Consider the following 15,967-nt stretch of genomic DNA (forward strand, 5'->3'; position numbering starts at 1 on the left):
CTGTGGGTTCCAGGGGTCTTAAGACAGCAGGCCTTCTGGTGGGTGGGGCTCTGTCTCCCCCCAGCTGGTTCTCAGAGCTGAGGTGTCCTGGTACTGGGGCTGACAGGCTGGTAGGCAGAACCAGGTCCTGGTGCTAATAAACTTGAAGGAGGATTCCAAACTGGCACTTGCCAGTACCAGTGACCACCAGGTAGAAGCAGCTCTCTAAAATCTGCTGCTGCAGTTCCTGTGTCCCCAAAATGAGCTCCAGTTGCCTCCTGCCTCTCTGGGAGGCTCTCCAAGGTCAGCAGAGAGGTCTGACCCAGGCTCCCTTCTAACTACTACTTCAGGACACATAGAAGATGCAAAACCAAAAAAAGTAGTTTGCCGTCAAAAGGTTTACAATCTCTGGAGGTGAAAAACATAAAGTAACCCTAGGAAAAAGGAGTCACGTGTTAAATGTCATCAGGCTGGTTTTCATAGTATTTCATTTTTCTTTTATTATAGTACTATTCACATTGCTTTGCAATTTGTCCACTTGTTGATCTTCTTTATTAAACTGAGAGCTGAAGGCAAGAACTGTACCGTCTTTGTCTCCAGCCTACAGACCTAAGACTAGTGGGCAACCTGTAGGAAGAGCTCAGTTAACGATTTGAACAACAAAAGAAAGAAACTGATGAATAAATGAAGAAAATGGCTACACAGTTTAGAGGGCAAAGATCATGTCTGGCTGGGGTGGCTGTGTAGGCTAAAGTCCTGTAAGTTGGATCTTAGAGGATTTAAAGGTGAGAAGACGTCTGATAAAGGGATTGTGAGCAGATGGCGGTAGGAAACGGGCGAAAGAGAGTTAAAAGAGAACTCAGACATCTAGTTTTAATACAACCTCCCACTAAATGTGGGAATTTCATCTGTCATCATGATGATAAGTGGCTGAATATCTCATAAGGGGTCCTGTTCTGCTTCTTAGATGGTCTAACTTGATTGGGGACCCTCTACCCCCACTCCTCCATAAATGAATTCATTTCAAAATATTGAAGATTATGTAAAAATCACTTCGATTTTTAGGAAGTTGTTTCTCTGGCAGGTACTTTTTCCTGCTTATAAAATTTAACAAAATTAAATACTCAGGTTTTGGTATTAATCACAATACCTTGTAAACTACATTTAAGATTTTTTTTTAAAAAATTGTAGTAAAGTACACGTAACAAAATTTACCATCTTAATAATGTTTACCAGTACAGTTTATTGGCATTAAGTGCATTCATATTGTTGTGCTGCCATCACCACTAGGTACAAGACTCTCTTCTCTCCTGAGATTTTCAAAACTTAAGAATGTAAAATATTACTGTATGCAAAAATGTCGGATACATTTTTAATGAAGCTATTTACATTTTAAACCTGTGACAAAATTCAGACTGGAACTTAAAATCAATTATTAACTAAACTCTGGGGCTTGGTGTTTAATGATGATTGTACAAACCACTGGCTTCCCAAGTCAGAATCTAAGATCAACATAAAAACCATGATCATTTTTCTCTTAGAGAGAGAATTCAAAATGCAAAGTTCAGTTTTACAAACCCAGAAAAGATAGGACTTTTGACAGGATAAGAAACTAGATACTCTTCTGTCACTGGATAAATCCTGTAAGAAGTCAAAGAGGCGGTAAAGAATCCAACTGTGGCCTGTTCCATGCCATCACAGTAGCACGTTTTTCTTATCTGTGGGAGCCACCCTCGCCAGAAGAAACGGTTTCAGTTCATTTGGTGGTTGCTCTTAACGGGCAAAGTAAGAGGCAGCAGTGTTCCCAATCTCCTGCTATGAGTTCATTAACTGAAAAGCAGTGCAAGGTAGAATTTGAACCCAGGGTTTCAGGATCTAAGCACAGTTTTACTTCTGAGAGAAACTTGTCTCTAATTATAATCTCTATCTTGATACTTCTCCAGTGGCTTCTGCAGTTGAGACTTGTCAGGACACTTATTTTTCTCAAACACTGCCCTCTGCAGGTGGTTTTGTTCAGAGGCTATTTGGGGAGCAGCCGCTGAAGCTTGGGAAACAGTTTCAACGCGTTCTGTGTTGTCACTTCTATAACTTCTTCCACTGAGACCCCTTTCACCTGGGCAATATATTCTGCTGAAATGGAAATGTTCCGGGGCTCGTTCCGTACCTGAAACAGAAAAAAGAGACACGGAATCAAACGTGACACTTGACAGAAGCAATCCTTGGAGACTGTGGATAAAAGAGATGAAAATGAGTAGGCTAAAACAACTGATGGGTTCTTTCCTTTTTTTTTTTTAAAGGGGGTGGGGAGAAGGCCCTGAACTTCAGCCTGAAAGCTAAGGCTACAACACTGATGGAGTCTATGCTGCTCTTGAAACATAGGGCTCACAAAACCCTAGGGCAGGGAATTAACAACTGAGGTCCCAGAACCTAGCTCATGAAGCAGTCTGCATAGTGGACACTTGGTGACCTGACCGACGCACTAACTGCCCCTTGGTCTGCTCCTCAAGCAAGTGCTTGTAAAGACTGGGCTCTGCTGCGTGGCCACTACACCCCACAGGCTGCAGTGCAGTTTGATTCAAGTAATGCCATCGTGTGTCTGAAGACTAAATAGGTTATGCACCCATATTTTACTGATTCTAAGACGCATTTCTCCCCTATCTTAACGTCTCTGAAACTGATAAATATTTTACTGACATTCAATGGCATGTGAAAGTATAATTGGTAGTGTTTTTTTCCTTAAGGGTCACAAAATAGTGGTACATCTTCAGTCATTTAGATATGATGAAATATATTACTGTTGTTATTATTTACTCAGGATGATAATGTTCAGAGGAATACGACAACTGTTAAGAGCAAAAAAAATAACCTTGAGAATGTAGGCTACTAAGAAAACAATGAAAAATGTGCACCCAGATTTAGGTTCAGGGACATTCGTTATACTGTTAACAACATGGTTTGAACTGTGTGGTTCCACTTATACACAGATTTTTTTCAGTAAAAATTACAGTACCGCACAATCCAAACTTGGGTTGAATCTGTGAATGCAGAACCATGTGAATGAGGGCTGGATCCAGGGATGTAAAACTGAAGACACGGAGGGCAGATAGATGCGGACTTTCCATGGTGTGGCGCAGGGCTGGAGAAGGTGTCAGTACCCCTAACCACTTCGCTATTCAAGAGTTAACTGTACCATGTTGGAAACAAACAACCTACATGGCAATATCCGGTTAAATATACTCATGCGCTACAATTTATACAGTTATTAACCAGGATGAGGAAAAGTGTTTATTTACTGACGAACACATATGTTCACCACATAAAAGCAAGTCATGAGATGATGTGTTAAGGTTAATTCTGTTTTTATGAAAAACATATTATGTGTACATATATGAATATAAAAAAGTGTGGAAGGACATAAGAACCTGCATTTGTTTAGTGCTTATCGTAGGCAAGGTTTTGTTCTAAGTTTTTCATGGAATTTCTCATTTAATCCTCAAAATAACTCTAGGAGATAGGTGGTATTATTATTACCATCCTTTTTTACGGATAAGAAGGGATCCTAAACAGCTAGTAAACAGCCCAACTGAGGTTTCAACCTGAGCAATCTGACATCAGAGTATATACTTTTAACCAGTATACTATAGTGGTAACCTTTCAGTGGTAGATGGTTCTATTTTCTTATTATTTTCTGTGTTTTCTATTTGTCTAAGATAAACACATTTTACTCAACAAAAAACATATTCCCTTTTAAAATTCATTTATTCAATAAATATTTTTGAGTACCTACTGTGTGCGTGGTATTATGCCAAAAACACAATTTTGATCAAATCATCAAAATACAAATATGAAATTGAATTACAATAGCATTTGAAACTCATTTTTAGGGTAAAAAAGTTAGGTCCTTTTCTCCTATTTCGACTAGTCAGGAAGGCAGTTTTGTACTATTTTATTTTACACTCAAACAAAAATATCTGCAGTTACGATCCTGTTTTCTCATTCCTTTTCTGTATTTTTATAAGAGCTGATTTATAAAATTATGTAACTAATTGGACATTATTTAGCAATAATCATAATGTAATCACAAATAATCATAGTTTGTTACCAATTTCATCACTACTGTTTCCAAACTCCTGACTCTCAAGCGCCAATCCTCTGAACATGGGAGGCATGGAGACAGCTCTGATGGGCAGTCAGGGGCACTCAGGAAGTTATTTAGTGCTAAGTGACTGCAACAGGCACTGTATAAGCAAATAAAGCAGATACTGTGTCTTCCCCTCAGGTAAATATAACTTATAATGGTAGCAATATTTATTTATTTAAATAGGCTGTGCTGCGAGGCTTGCAGGATCTTAGTTCCTAGATCAGGAATTGAACCTGGGCCTTGGCAGTGAAAGCACCAAGTCCTAACCACTGGACCACCAGGGAATTCTTAGCAATATTTAAAGTATGATTCTTTATGGCCTATAATAACAAAATGTACAGCAGAAATTTCATAAATATATCTATGACTATATCAATACATACATGTACTGCAAGACATTGAGGCTAATTTCAGCATGCTAATTCAAAACAGAAAAATGAACATTTATCGAGCATCTGCTATATATCAGACACACAAAGCACTTTCATATACATTACTTCATTTAATCCCCACTGTAATACTTCAAAGTATTTTACTATTATTTTACCCACATTTTACAAATGAGAAATAGTTTCAGAGAGATTAAGAAACTTGACCAAAGTCACACAGCTAGTGGGTACCATCACACACCAGATCTGAATCCAGGTCTTTCTGACTCTAGACACTGGGTTTTTTTTTTTTTTTTTTTTTTTGAGTACAGTTGATTAACAATGTTGTGGTAGTTTCAAGTGTAGACACTAAGCTTTTCTACTATACTGGTCTGGATTTCAATATTACATAAACTAGGTTGTGACCCATAGCAAATCATATTCTTTGGGGCACTACAGCCATATTTGGAAAAGACCTGATGAAATTTAAGTCAATATAATCTTTCAACCTAGTACTAAAGTAAGATTCCATTGTATTTACACTGTAATGAGAAACACAGCTAAATTGAAAATATTTCAAATGAAAGATACACTAAATAATGTAGAAATAGGAAAATCGTTTACCTGTTTTTCTGGTCCCAGTGCAGGGGAATCCGTTTCTAAACAAATTGAAGTTAAAGGCAACTGTTTCACAAGTTTCTGCTTCTTAGAGAAAAGAGAAAGCTAGTAAGTTTAAAACACGAGAAGTAAAGATTAAAGAAGGAGCATTAAACCTACCTGGCAATGCATTCTACTCGGCAGGAATTTAAAATTCATACCTGAATATTCAACTAATAAATGTCCACTATGTTCTCATCATTCTACACTAACAGATTTAAAAAGAAACATTTTTGGGAATTCTCTGGTCCAGTTAGAACTCTGTGCTTCCACTGCAGGGGGCCCAGGTTTGATCCCCGGATGGAGAACTAAGATCTCACAAGCACTGCAGTGTGGCCAGAAAAAAAAAAAAACGTTCTTTGCCAAAAATTATCTGAAGCCTCTAGGAACTCAAAAGAGCAGCAACCAAGAGCGAAAAATGAGGTACATCCAGCAAGAAACCAAACATCTGATACCACATGCTCACTGAAAGATCCACAGAGAGATTTCTATCATTTTCTATTGTTTCTCCACCACTACCATACTCTGGGTTTCTTCCTGCTATTCACTTTGAGTCAGTCAAGGTTTTATGTTTATAAATTTAAGTTCATGTGCATATTTTGAATTTTAGATTAGGAAACAGATGGTTTTATATTCTGTTTATGATTTTGCCTGGATTATAAAGACTTCAATTAACTCAGTGAGTTTTACATCAAGAGCAATTCTCTTGTTGCCACTGTACTTTTTAAGATAAAAAATGGAAAGGAGATAGATGATGCAGAGTAGAACAATGATAAAATAAATTATTTTAAGAGTAAAATTTCAGGGCTTCCTTGGTGGCTCAGTGGTAAAGAACCACCTGCCAACGCAGAAGACATGGTTCGATCCTTGGTCCGGTAGGATCCCACATGCTGAGGAGCAACTCAGCCCGAGCACTGCAGCTAGGAGCCTGCGCTCCAGGGCCTGGGAACTGCAACCGTTGAGCCCGCTCACCCTAAAGCCTGTGCTCCCCAACAAGACAAGCCACCGCGAGGGGAAGCCCACACACTGTAGCAAAGAGAAGTCCCCCGCTCACAATGAGAAAAAAGCCAGCACAGCAACGAGGACCCAGCACAGCCAAAAAAGAAAGAGTAAAATTTCAAAAGCACAGGAATATGTATGCTCATGCCCTGCTGGCAGACAAAAATTAAACTGGTATAAACTTCCTCAAAGGAAATGTGATGATTTAACCACATATTTAAAAATACATACCCTTTTTCTTAATGGTTCCATTTATACACAGTAACTGCAAGAGTTATGTGAACAACTGTGATGCACAACGCTATTTATTCACTGAAGTGCTGTTTGTTAACAGTGAAAACTAGACACAACGTAACCTTTACTTAACTAGATTACGGTGCATCCATATTGTGAAATAGTACGTAATTATTTTAAAGAAGAAATAGGTCTATGTTTATAGATACAAAAAATATCCATGAAGCTAACTCAAAACAAAAAGAATATGATATCTTCATATTTTATATGAATCAGATGTTAACAATGATTGTCTCAGTGGTAGGATGGGTTGGGTTGACCGGAAATTTGTCTTTTTCTGAAGTGTCTCAATTTTCTATAATGCACAAATATTATCTTTAAACTTAGAAAGAATAATAGCATTTTAGTTTTGAAAAGGAAATGATACCACTGCTAAAAAGTACTACTAAGAAATTTCTCCATGAATGATAAAAGTAGGAAAAATAAAAATAATCTTGGATCAACTTCAATAAAAATTAAAAAACAAAACTAAAATGCTAAATTGGTAAATAAAATAATAATTTTGGACTACTGCCTCCCCTGAGTCTTAAAAGGCTGGTTTAAGAGTTAAGGAAACGTGAAGATATAGAAGTAATGAATAGCTGTTGGGTTGGAAAACTGGTACAAATCAGTCATATAGGAGACTCACCAAATTTCCAGTTCCCTGAAAGATACACGCAGAGGTCTGACACACATTCCTAAGTTGTTTTTACAGGAAGCAGACCGTCACCAGATGAAAACTGCTGACCTCAAGCATGTAGATATCAGACCATTTGAAATCAGATTGACTGATGATGCTTAAAACTGTATCTTGATGTCAACCAATTCGAGCACTGAGTACAAGCTGATCACACGCCCTGCAGCCTCCTCCCTCATACAGCCTTTAAAAATGCTTTTCTGAAAGCTATCGGGGAGTTCAGATCTTTTGAGCATGAGCTGCCCAGTTTTTTTGTGTGTGGATCCAATTTATCTATTTTTTTTCTTTGGCTGTTAGTGCTTTTGGTGTCATGGCAAAGAAAACCACTGCCTAATCTATGGTCATCAAGATTTGGATCTGTCTTCTTCTAAAAGTTTTGTAATCTCAGCTCTTACATTTAGGTCTCTGATCCATTTATGAGTTACTCTTGATGTAAGTATGAGGTAGGGACCTAAGATTAATTTTTGTAATGAAACCAGAACAGTACACAACAGTACAGTAACGTAAAAAGTACTGAACAGGAAAAGTTCACGAGAGTGAAGTGCAAGTTCATATTTTAAAGTGTTAGGTCACAAAGCATAGAGGAAGTTTAATGAAAGATTTTACCTGCCCGCTTCTTATGATAGAAGGAGGAATTGAGAAGAAGTACCCAGCTTTTACCCCTTCCATGGCTACAGACGGCCGACCGTCAAACGCATGCAGCAACACTTTGTCAGCACCTCTCAAAAAGTAAATCAGAGTTCATTTTATTTCCTTAATGAAAGGTTTTCCCACTAATCAAATTGAACAACACAGATTGTAAGTAAATGTTGGTCACTAGAAGGTTCTGAGGTTTCTAAAGGGTAGATAAACGCACAGTGTTCAACCAGTAGAATAAAAATAAATTCTTAATCTGCAGAATAAATTATATACAATTGAAACAAATTTTAAACAATTATTTAAACTTCCCATTCCAAACCTTCTTGAAGTTTGTGAAGTGTCAAATTATTGTTCCTAACAGGTTTTTAAATGGTCAAACTGTCCTTGAGAAGGATGCTAGTGGAAATGAGGAATTGAATAGTTCAAAAATTCAACAGTCAGAGTAGGTTTCCCAAAAACTTCTTCCAGTTCTCAAAGCAAGGCTGCTCAGCCTCCATAAAAATCATGCTCTCAGTGATCCCAAGGGATTCAGTACTCACCACTGAGAACCACAATGCTTTCAAGTTGTAGGCAATTACGTTTACCTCACTATTTAATATTGTTTTTTCAAATGGCAGGTGTGACATTTAGTGGGTTACAACTGTGAGTTACGGAAACAGTTTAGTGGGTCATGACTGGCCAGGGTGTGCCAGTCAATATAATCACACACACGCACATACACAGATGTACTGCTTCTTAAACTTCTGTCAGTTTCTATATGAGTATATACCGAGTTTCAAAATAAATTGCATTTCTTACTGTGGATGGCAACTAAAAAATTTGAAAAGTAATCCTATGAGAAGTATTTTTCCTTTAGGAACAACTGGTGAAGATGACAGGGCATTTTATGTATGATGGCCACCATCTGAATAATACCATTTTCTGAAGCAGCAGCTATAAAACAGGCAAAAGAGTAAGCCAATGTGATCACCCTTCTCTGCTTTGTGTTTTCCTCTTTCTCATTAATCAGCTGGTTAAGCTGATGAAAAAATTTGAGCTGCTAATTTTTAAATGAAGGCACTAAAGATTACTTGATCCAATTAAAAAAAAACTTATTTATTTTACTTGATCTAATTTTTCATTCGCTTTATCCTGGTCTGATGGACATTACAATCACACTGAGAACCTTATAATTAGTAGGCTCACTTGCAAAACCATCTTAATTGATTTCCATCACTACACTTGACCCTTTCCCTTCCCTTTAAGAAAACAAATAAGATGTCTTTTTCTATGAGAACATGGACTAGAATTGTCAAAACATTAGGCACATTTTTCTCAGGAACCTACATACCTTGCTCATTTAAGAGGCTGATGGTAGGTCTTCCAGCTGAGCGTGAGTGAACATTTCTGTTTAACAACAAAAAAAACCTTCTTTTAAGTATTTACTACAAACATATTATTTTTGATCTATTAAAGTAGTTAAGAGAAAAAGAAAAGTAGAGCTCCATTTCAGGAGAATCATTATTTATCAATAATGTGCTTTAGAACTATTAATATAGAAAGATGATAATTAACCTACAAAGGCAAATTTAGTCTTTTGGCTAATTGGACCTGTCTGATTAGGACTTGTCTTTGCTCTTCCTTCTGTTCATCAGTGCCAGCAAATCTGGGGGAGAAATCCAGTCCAACCTATAACAGAAAAATAAAACAGAATCACGTTTATGGTTTAATGAATCCCAAAAGGCAGATGATGAAGCAGTACTGTCCAAGAGAAATATAATGCGAGTCATACACACAAGTCACATACACAACTTTATAGTTTCCAGTAGCCACATTAAAAACACTAACAAGAAACAAGTGAAATTAACTTTAATAATATACTTTAAGTCACTATTCCTAAATCATTATCAATATTATTACATTCACATTATTATCTTAACAAATAATCAATGTAAAATTACTGAGTTATTTTACATTCTTTCTTTGAGGTACTGAGACTTTGAAATCCTCTGTGCATTTTATCCTGATAGCACACATCAGTTTGGGCCAGTCACAGTTCAGTGCTCAACAGCTGCATGTGGTCCCCACGCTGGACAGTAATGATTATAAACGACTGCTTCCCTTGATACTATTTTGGCATGCACTGCTATATGCTATATTCTGAATGTGTTATTCCTATCTTTTATCTTTACAAGTGGAATTACCAAGTGATAAAATGCTTCACAACTTTAAATTATTAAGTTTTTTATTATAAACTAACCTATTAATATTTAAAGTATGCTTGTACATACTATTTCAACTTATCAGAGAGATGGCCTTATTTAAGCAAAAGGAAAAAAAGCGAAGTATATTGAAATGTTAATAAAGCAGTCTTCTTCCATTAGCAAGCCCATGGGGAGGCGTTCTATTGTTTTATCCCTAAGTGCTTTTGCTTACTGAGGAAGTACTGACAAGTTATTCAGTTGAGCAGGGTGAACATAATTATCTATGTTTGTTATAATCACCAACACTGAATTAAGGACTGCTTTCATATATCACATGGAGGTCTGGATTAGAAATCACTTGATCAGCTAGTGGATATTTACCTCTCCAATTGCCAATAACTGATCCTTATAATTCTCGATAATGGGCAAAGCTACATCCAAATCCTGGGATGAAAAAAAAGAGTAAATTCATTCAAATAGAAGGAGAGAGGAATTTCATAGGTTTTGTATCAACACCTATTACATGCCAGGCACTATGCTATGCTGGGTCCTTTACATACAAATCCTTTACCCAGTTGAGGAACTAGGAATGGTAATCCTTCTATAATGGTGAGTAATTCTAGCTGGAAATTTGAGCAGAAATGTCCCATACCCAGTTAGTTATAAGAACATTACTTCTTACGAAGATTCCCACTTCAACACTTCCTTCTGTTTAGGAGGCATTTGGATTTCCTCGAATAGCTGAGCAAGAAAGAACAAAGCCACTCACCTTGGGGAGTCTGGGAGCGCATTATTATATTCTCCTCTTAGGGTACAAACGAATGACTTGTGAATTTTAATAGTGATAATCCCAAACATCTTTTGCACTATTTTCACTGATTTCATCTTTAGAGTTCTGCGTACCCTATTTTTGTCCTAAAGTTTCAACAATATAAATACTAAATTTCACGCATATGGCTGTTTGTCAACTACTGAAGTAACTGTGTACTGCTAGTTTCCATATCACTGTTTCCACTGAAAGAGAATTTCCCCTGCAAGGGTTTCCTTGTAAGGTAAGAGAAAAACAAATATATGGAAAACTTGCTTCTACGTATTTTAAATTACTTTGAGGATTTCAGAGTATGTAAATTCAAAGTACTTCTAGTGAGAATAATCAGAAAAAGGAGAATTAAGAAAAGGGAGGTAAAAACGGATGGTCGAGGAACAGGAGAAGATGTTATAATTACGCCTGAAGAGAGAGAAAAGAAGATGGGGGAGGATAAATCCAGGCCTTACAATTCCAGTAGACTCAATGAAGAAGAATTAACATTGTCAAGAGGAGCTAAGAGTACATAACCCTAGTTACCAGAGAAGGTGTCTGACAATAGCTGAGTAGGTCAGTGTCAGGAAAGGATCTTCTGTATCAAATGTTCAAACTAATCTGTGTCTCTGGGACCTCAAAGGGACTGGAGAAGTTGGAGAGATTACCCAGCAAACATAGCACACTTAGAAAACCTTAAGACAAAGAAATTACACATTTGGATGAAGACCAGATATAGGGAAAAAATCTTTCTGGATATATGTATTATCTATAAAAACAAGGAAAACAAACTTACAATGAGATTATTTCAATTCCTTGTGAAATAATTTGGAAGTTTCTGGCAAGTCAAGGATAGTAAATTGTTAATAGAAATACTACTTCATATCACTAATGTGTATAAATATATGTGGTCTTTATCATTTTAATAGATGTAAAAATACTTCAAAGGACATTCATAGGTCTATTTCTGACTTTAGCTCTATTCCTACTTCCTCCATAAGGTCTTAAGTTCCTTAAGAGCTAGTGGTTCTATTGTGGGGTTTTAAATATTCTATACCTTTATACTCTATGACTGGGAATACTGCAAATAATTATGCACCATTTACAAATGAGGAAACTGAGACCTGGCAAAGTTAAGTGCCATAGATCGCAGAAGGCAGCAGGCCAAGTCTCTCTGACTTCAAAGCTCATGATGTTTCCACTATGCTGTTCAAAAATGAGGTAGAGAGAAGGAAAGGAAGGGCAAAGGGGAGGGAGGAGAGATCTATTCTGACCGATTTAAAATAATTAGAATTTTTTTTTATTAAAGAAAATATTTAGTCTTTAGAACCTTTAGAACAGGGGTCAGGCTTGTAACAGAAATGACTGAAGTGGGTTAAGTAGGGACAGGAGCCAATGTATGGCTCAATGGGTAAAGAATCTGCCCAAAATGCAGGAGATGCAGAAGATGCGGGTCCAATCCCTGGGTGGGGAAGATCCCCTGGAGGAAGGTATGGCAACCCACTCCAGGATTCTTGCTTGGAGAATCCCATGGACAGAGGAGCCTGGTGGGCTATAGTCCATAAGGTCACAAGTAGCTGAACACAATTGAAATGACCTAGCACTCATGCACATATACCTTATAACCCACATTTTCTATAAAATTATATTTAACCTTGTAGCATCATATTTAACACTGTATAAGTTAACTATTTATTTTTGAACTGCTAGGCTGTTCCCTCTTTTTCTCTATTATAAATAATGCTGTAATAAACCTCTTTGTGAAAGAAGATAGAATTTTTTTCTTTTGGATTATTGCTTTAGAATAAAAATCAGAAAGAGGAAGATTACTGAGTCAAAGGGTAATACCATTTTTTATGGCTCCTGTTTTATAAGACTATTACCTTTAATGTGACACTTCTTTGGTCTTCTGGTGAAACTCCTTGAACTGGGTGAACACCCAAGCATGGCAGGACAAACCCATTATACCTAAAAATGTAGAATGAATTAAGAAAGCAGGATTATTAGACTAGGAGACAATGTTACTCTGAAGAACAAGTAGGAAATAATTTTTTTAAGGCTGTTAATGTAATTTTTTTCCTTCTCATTCTCTTTAAAAATGGATGATCTTTGATATTATAAACATGACACCATAAATGCATCCTTTTCTATTTCTTTATGAGAAGTAGCACCTTTGTGAAAGCTGCATAATCTTTTCAAATTCTCCTGAATGTTCAGCGACCACCACAAGAGCCATGACATTGGCCTGAAACAAAAATGAATAGAATTTAGTTATAGTCTCAATATACATCCAATACAACTAAATAAAAATTTAAAGTTTTCTGTGCTTTTAGTTATCCTTGCTCACTCACACTCCATCAATATAATGGCTATCACTAATTAGCTACTACGTTTTGGACATATATTCAGTGAGTATAAATATTACCCCATTTAATCTGCACACCCTTTTGACATAGGCATTGCTGTAATCCATGGTATGGATCAAGAGACATTTGGATGGAGTCATATAACCTGTCCAAGATCATTAGGCCTGTGTTACTCCAAATACCACACTCCTAATTAAACTGCAATAGTGAAAGATGGCTATATATAAAAATGGCAACCATTTCTATAAGTTTCAAGGAAGACCACAAAATGCTAGTTGTAATGAATTTCATAAATGCTTCCCCAAATTAACAATTTTCCTCCAAACAAACCAAAATGTTTCAGAAAACTTTTATAATTTTCCCAAGATCTTCAGAATAATGCTAATTTAAGAACTGACAGCGGAGAATGCAATGGCACCCCACTCCAGTACTCTTGCCTGGAAAATCCCATGGGCGGAGAAGTCTGGTAGGCTGCGGTCCATGGGTTGTTAAGAGTCGGACACGGCTGAGCAACTTTACTTTCACTTTTCACTTTCATGCATTGGAGAAGGAAATGGCAACCTATTCCAGTACTTTTGCCTGGAGAATCCCAGGGATGGGGGAGCCTGGTTGGCTTCCATCTATGGGATGGCACAGAGTTGGACACGACTGAAGCGACTTAGCAGCAGCAGCAGCAGCAAGAACTGACAGACGGACCAACCTGTTCTATACAGCTGGCATGCCTGGTGTCTGTGGGCATGTGTTCTGGATTCAGACTATCTTGTCTGTATCACTTTACTAGTGACACATCTTTGGACAAGTCAATCTAGGCCTTAGCCTCCTCATCTATAAAACAGGTAACGGCTGCCTATAAAATAGTAGCTTCCTTAGAAGGTTGTTGAGAAACATTAAATGAGATAATGTACAGAACGGGTTTAAGTTCATTGTCTGGCACATAGCAAACAATAGATGCTGCTTATTGTTAATGTATGTTTTACTGAAGCAACATCAACATATTATACCAAAATTTCAAACTATCTTAGATAAAAATTAGCAGGAAAATAAAAACAACCAAAAAAGAGCAAATATAGCTATTGGCTTACTTCCTTGGCTTTCTTCAGCACATCATCCAGATCCTAAAATAAACATAAGTAATCATGATCATTTTAGATGGATAAGTAACTATCCTTTGCTTGTGTATACCAATGCAGTTGAGGCACATTAAGACTGACAATGATGGCCAGGAACAGGGTGGTGAGAAGAGCCTAGCTGACGCACCTTCCATTTACTCTCTCAGTAAATTCTGGCTTATGTTCCCACTCTACTGGAACAGAAACTGTTATTGTCAAATATAAAAGACACTTCTCTTTCCCACTCTACCCTTCAGTAGCATTTCTTTTCTACAACTTTTCTACTCTTTCTTTCCCCAAATATTTTCTCCTCTTGGCTTCTGCAAATATTTCTCTTTAGCTGTCGGCTACTTATCAAGTCTCCTTGACTGGCTCTTTCTCCTCTGATTTCAGGACCATAGGCTTCTCTTTGTGTACTTCCCGTTAAGTGATCTCATTACTATACTCATTATGCTAGTGAGTCCCCAGTTTTTATCTCCAGCCTGTAATTCTCTTCTGAACCCAAGATTCAAATTTTTAAATGACCATATGACATTTTCACTTGGATGGACATCAGGTTTCAACATGTGCCAAGCATAACTATTTTCTCCCCAACAAATCTGTTCCTTCTGCCTGTCTTCTCCAATTTGTTTTTCCTCATCTCAGTAAACAGCACCACCATCTCTCTCCAGCATCCTCAAGTTCTTCCTCTCCCTCTCTCTGCACATCCAGTTCCTCTCAGTATGTACTTAAGAATCGATCTCCAAAATATAACTTGAATCCATCTGCTTCTCTCGCTTACAACTCCCCTGCAACCTGGATCATCTTTAGTCTCAATACTGCAAAAGCCTCCAAACCGGTTTTCTAACTTCTAACCCTTGTTCTTCTCTATCCATTTACCACACATCGGCAGAAAGGTTTTTAAATGGATTATCAGATCATGTCTCTCTCCTTCAACCACCCACCCACCCAACCAACAAACAGTTTTACAGGATCCCCATTGTGATTCTGATGGCTCAGACGGTAAAGCGTCTGCCTACAATGTGGGAGACCCGGCTTCAATCCCTGGGTCGGGAATATCTCCTGGAGAAGGAAATGGCAACCCATTCCAGTATTCTTGCCTGGAAAATTCCATGGACAGAGAAGCCTGGTAGGCTACAGTCCATGGGGTCGCAAAGAGTCGGACGCGACTGAGCCACTTCACTTTCACTTTTCACTTTCATTGTGATTCTAATGAAATGTGAATTCGTGCCTCACCTATCCTATGCAAACTTCTTGAGTCCGATTTTATGCTTCTCTCTTTTTAGCTCATTGGACGCCACCCAGGCTTTAGATATCTTGGCCAAATATTGTCCTGTCGAGGGGCCTGCAACCCGCCTGCTTTCCTCACCACCATGCACCCACCGCTTTGTCCTTCTTCCGCAACTTAAGCGTCACCTCTTGAGAGGTTTACCCCCAAAACAGAACCGCCTCTTCTTTCTCTAATACGAGCCTCTGGTTTCCAATGTAGCAGGTAAAACACGTTGACATTACGCGTGGAACTTCGCCCCACGGGAGGATAACTCGAAGGGTAAAGGACGGGGCCCGCCCCGCTCCCACGGGCCCGACCTCGCCCTCACGTACGTGGTCAAAGTCCGGGGCGGAGAGATGGCAGTGACAGTCCACCAGCCCTACGCCCACCGCCCCCATCACAGCAGCCACCGAAACCCCTGGACTCGCCGGCGGAGCCACAGCCGGAACGCTAGTGCCGCGGTGGGCTCAGTTTCCGGCCGGACGTG

At 38.1% G+C, this 15,967-nt stretch overlaps 1 protein-coding gene and 1 non-coding gene across 6 annotated transcripts; both read right to left on the bottom strand.

Annotated features, from left to right (window-relative positions):
• Window positions 1-1,202: 1,202 nt before the first annotated feature.
• Window positions 1,203-15,963, bottom strand: TATDN3 (TatD DNase domain containing 3). Of its 5 annotated transcripts, none has more exons than XM_027565644.1 (10): window positions 15,813-15,961; window positions 14,184-14,216; window positions 12,907-12,980; window positions 12,619-12,703; window positions 10,318-10,380; window positions 9,312-9,421; window positions 9,084-9,139; window positions 7,721-7,833; window positions 5,113-5,190; window positions 1,203-2,143 (listed from the first exon to the last, which is right to left on the bottom strand). In XM_027565644.1, the coding sequence occupies exons 1-10, from the start codon at window positions 15,876-15,878 to the stop codon at window positions 2,000-2,002; spliced, it is 822 nt and encodes a 273-aa protein (XP_027421445.1). In that variant the 5' UTR covers window positions 15,879-15,961; the 3' UTR covers window positions 1,203-1,999. The 5 variants fall into 5 exon arrangements, with proteins under 5 accessions (XP_027421445.1, XP_027421443.1, XP_027421447.1 ...); XM_027565642.1 differs by having other exon boundaries at window positions 5,113-5,193; XM_027565646.1 differs by lacking the exon at window positions 14,184-14,216 and having other exon boundaries at window positions 5,113-5,193; window positions 15,813-15,963.
• TRNAE-UUC lies at window positions 4,333-4,404 on the bottom strand. The gene has a single exon. It is a non-coding gene; the product is annotated as a tRNA-Glu (tRNA).
• Window positions 15,964-15,967: the final 4 nt, after the last annotated feature.

The sequence above is a fragment of the Bos indicus x Bos taurus genome, chromosome 16 (assembly GCF_003369695.1).
Source record: "Bos indicus x Bos taurus breed Angus x Brahman F1 hybrid chromosome 16, Bos_hybrid_MaternalHap_v2.0, whole genome shotgun sequence".
In the NCBI taxonomy this organism is placed as follows: Eukaryota; Metazoa; Chordata; class Mammalia; order Artiodactyla; family Bovidae; genus Bos; species Bos indicus x Bos taurus.

Excerpts from the sequence above, each read along its gene's own strand:
- TATDN3 (XM_027565642.1), bottom strand. The coding sequence starts at position 15,878 with ATGGGGGCGGTGGGCGTAGGGCTGGTGGACTGTCACTGCCATCTCTCC. Across the intron at positions 10,381-12,618 it reads AAAGAAGTGTCACATTAAAG|GATTTGGATGTAGCTTTGCC; the intron begins GTAATAGTCTTA and ends TTTTCATCCCAG. Across the intron at positions 5,194-7,720 it reads CTATCATAAGAAGCGGGCAG|AAGCAGAAACTTGTGAAACA; the intron begins GTAAAATCTTTC and ends CTTTTCTCTAAG.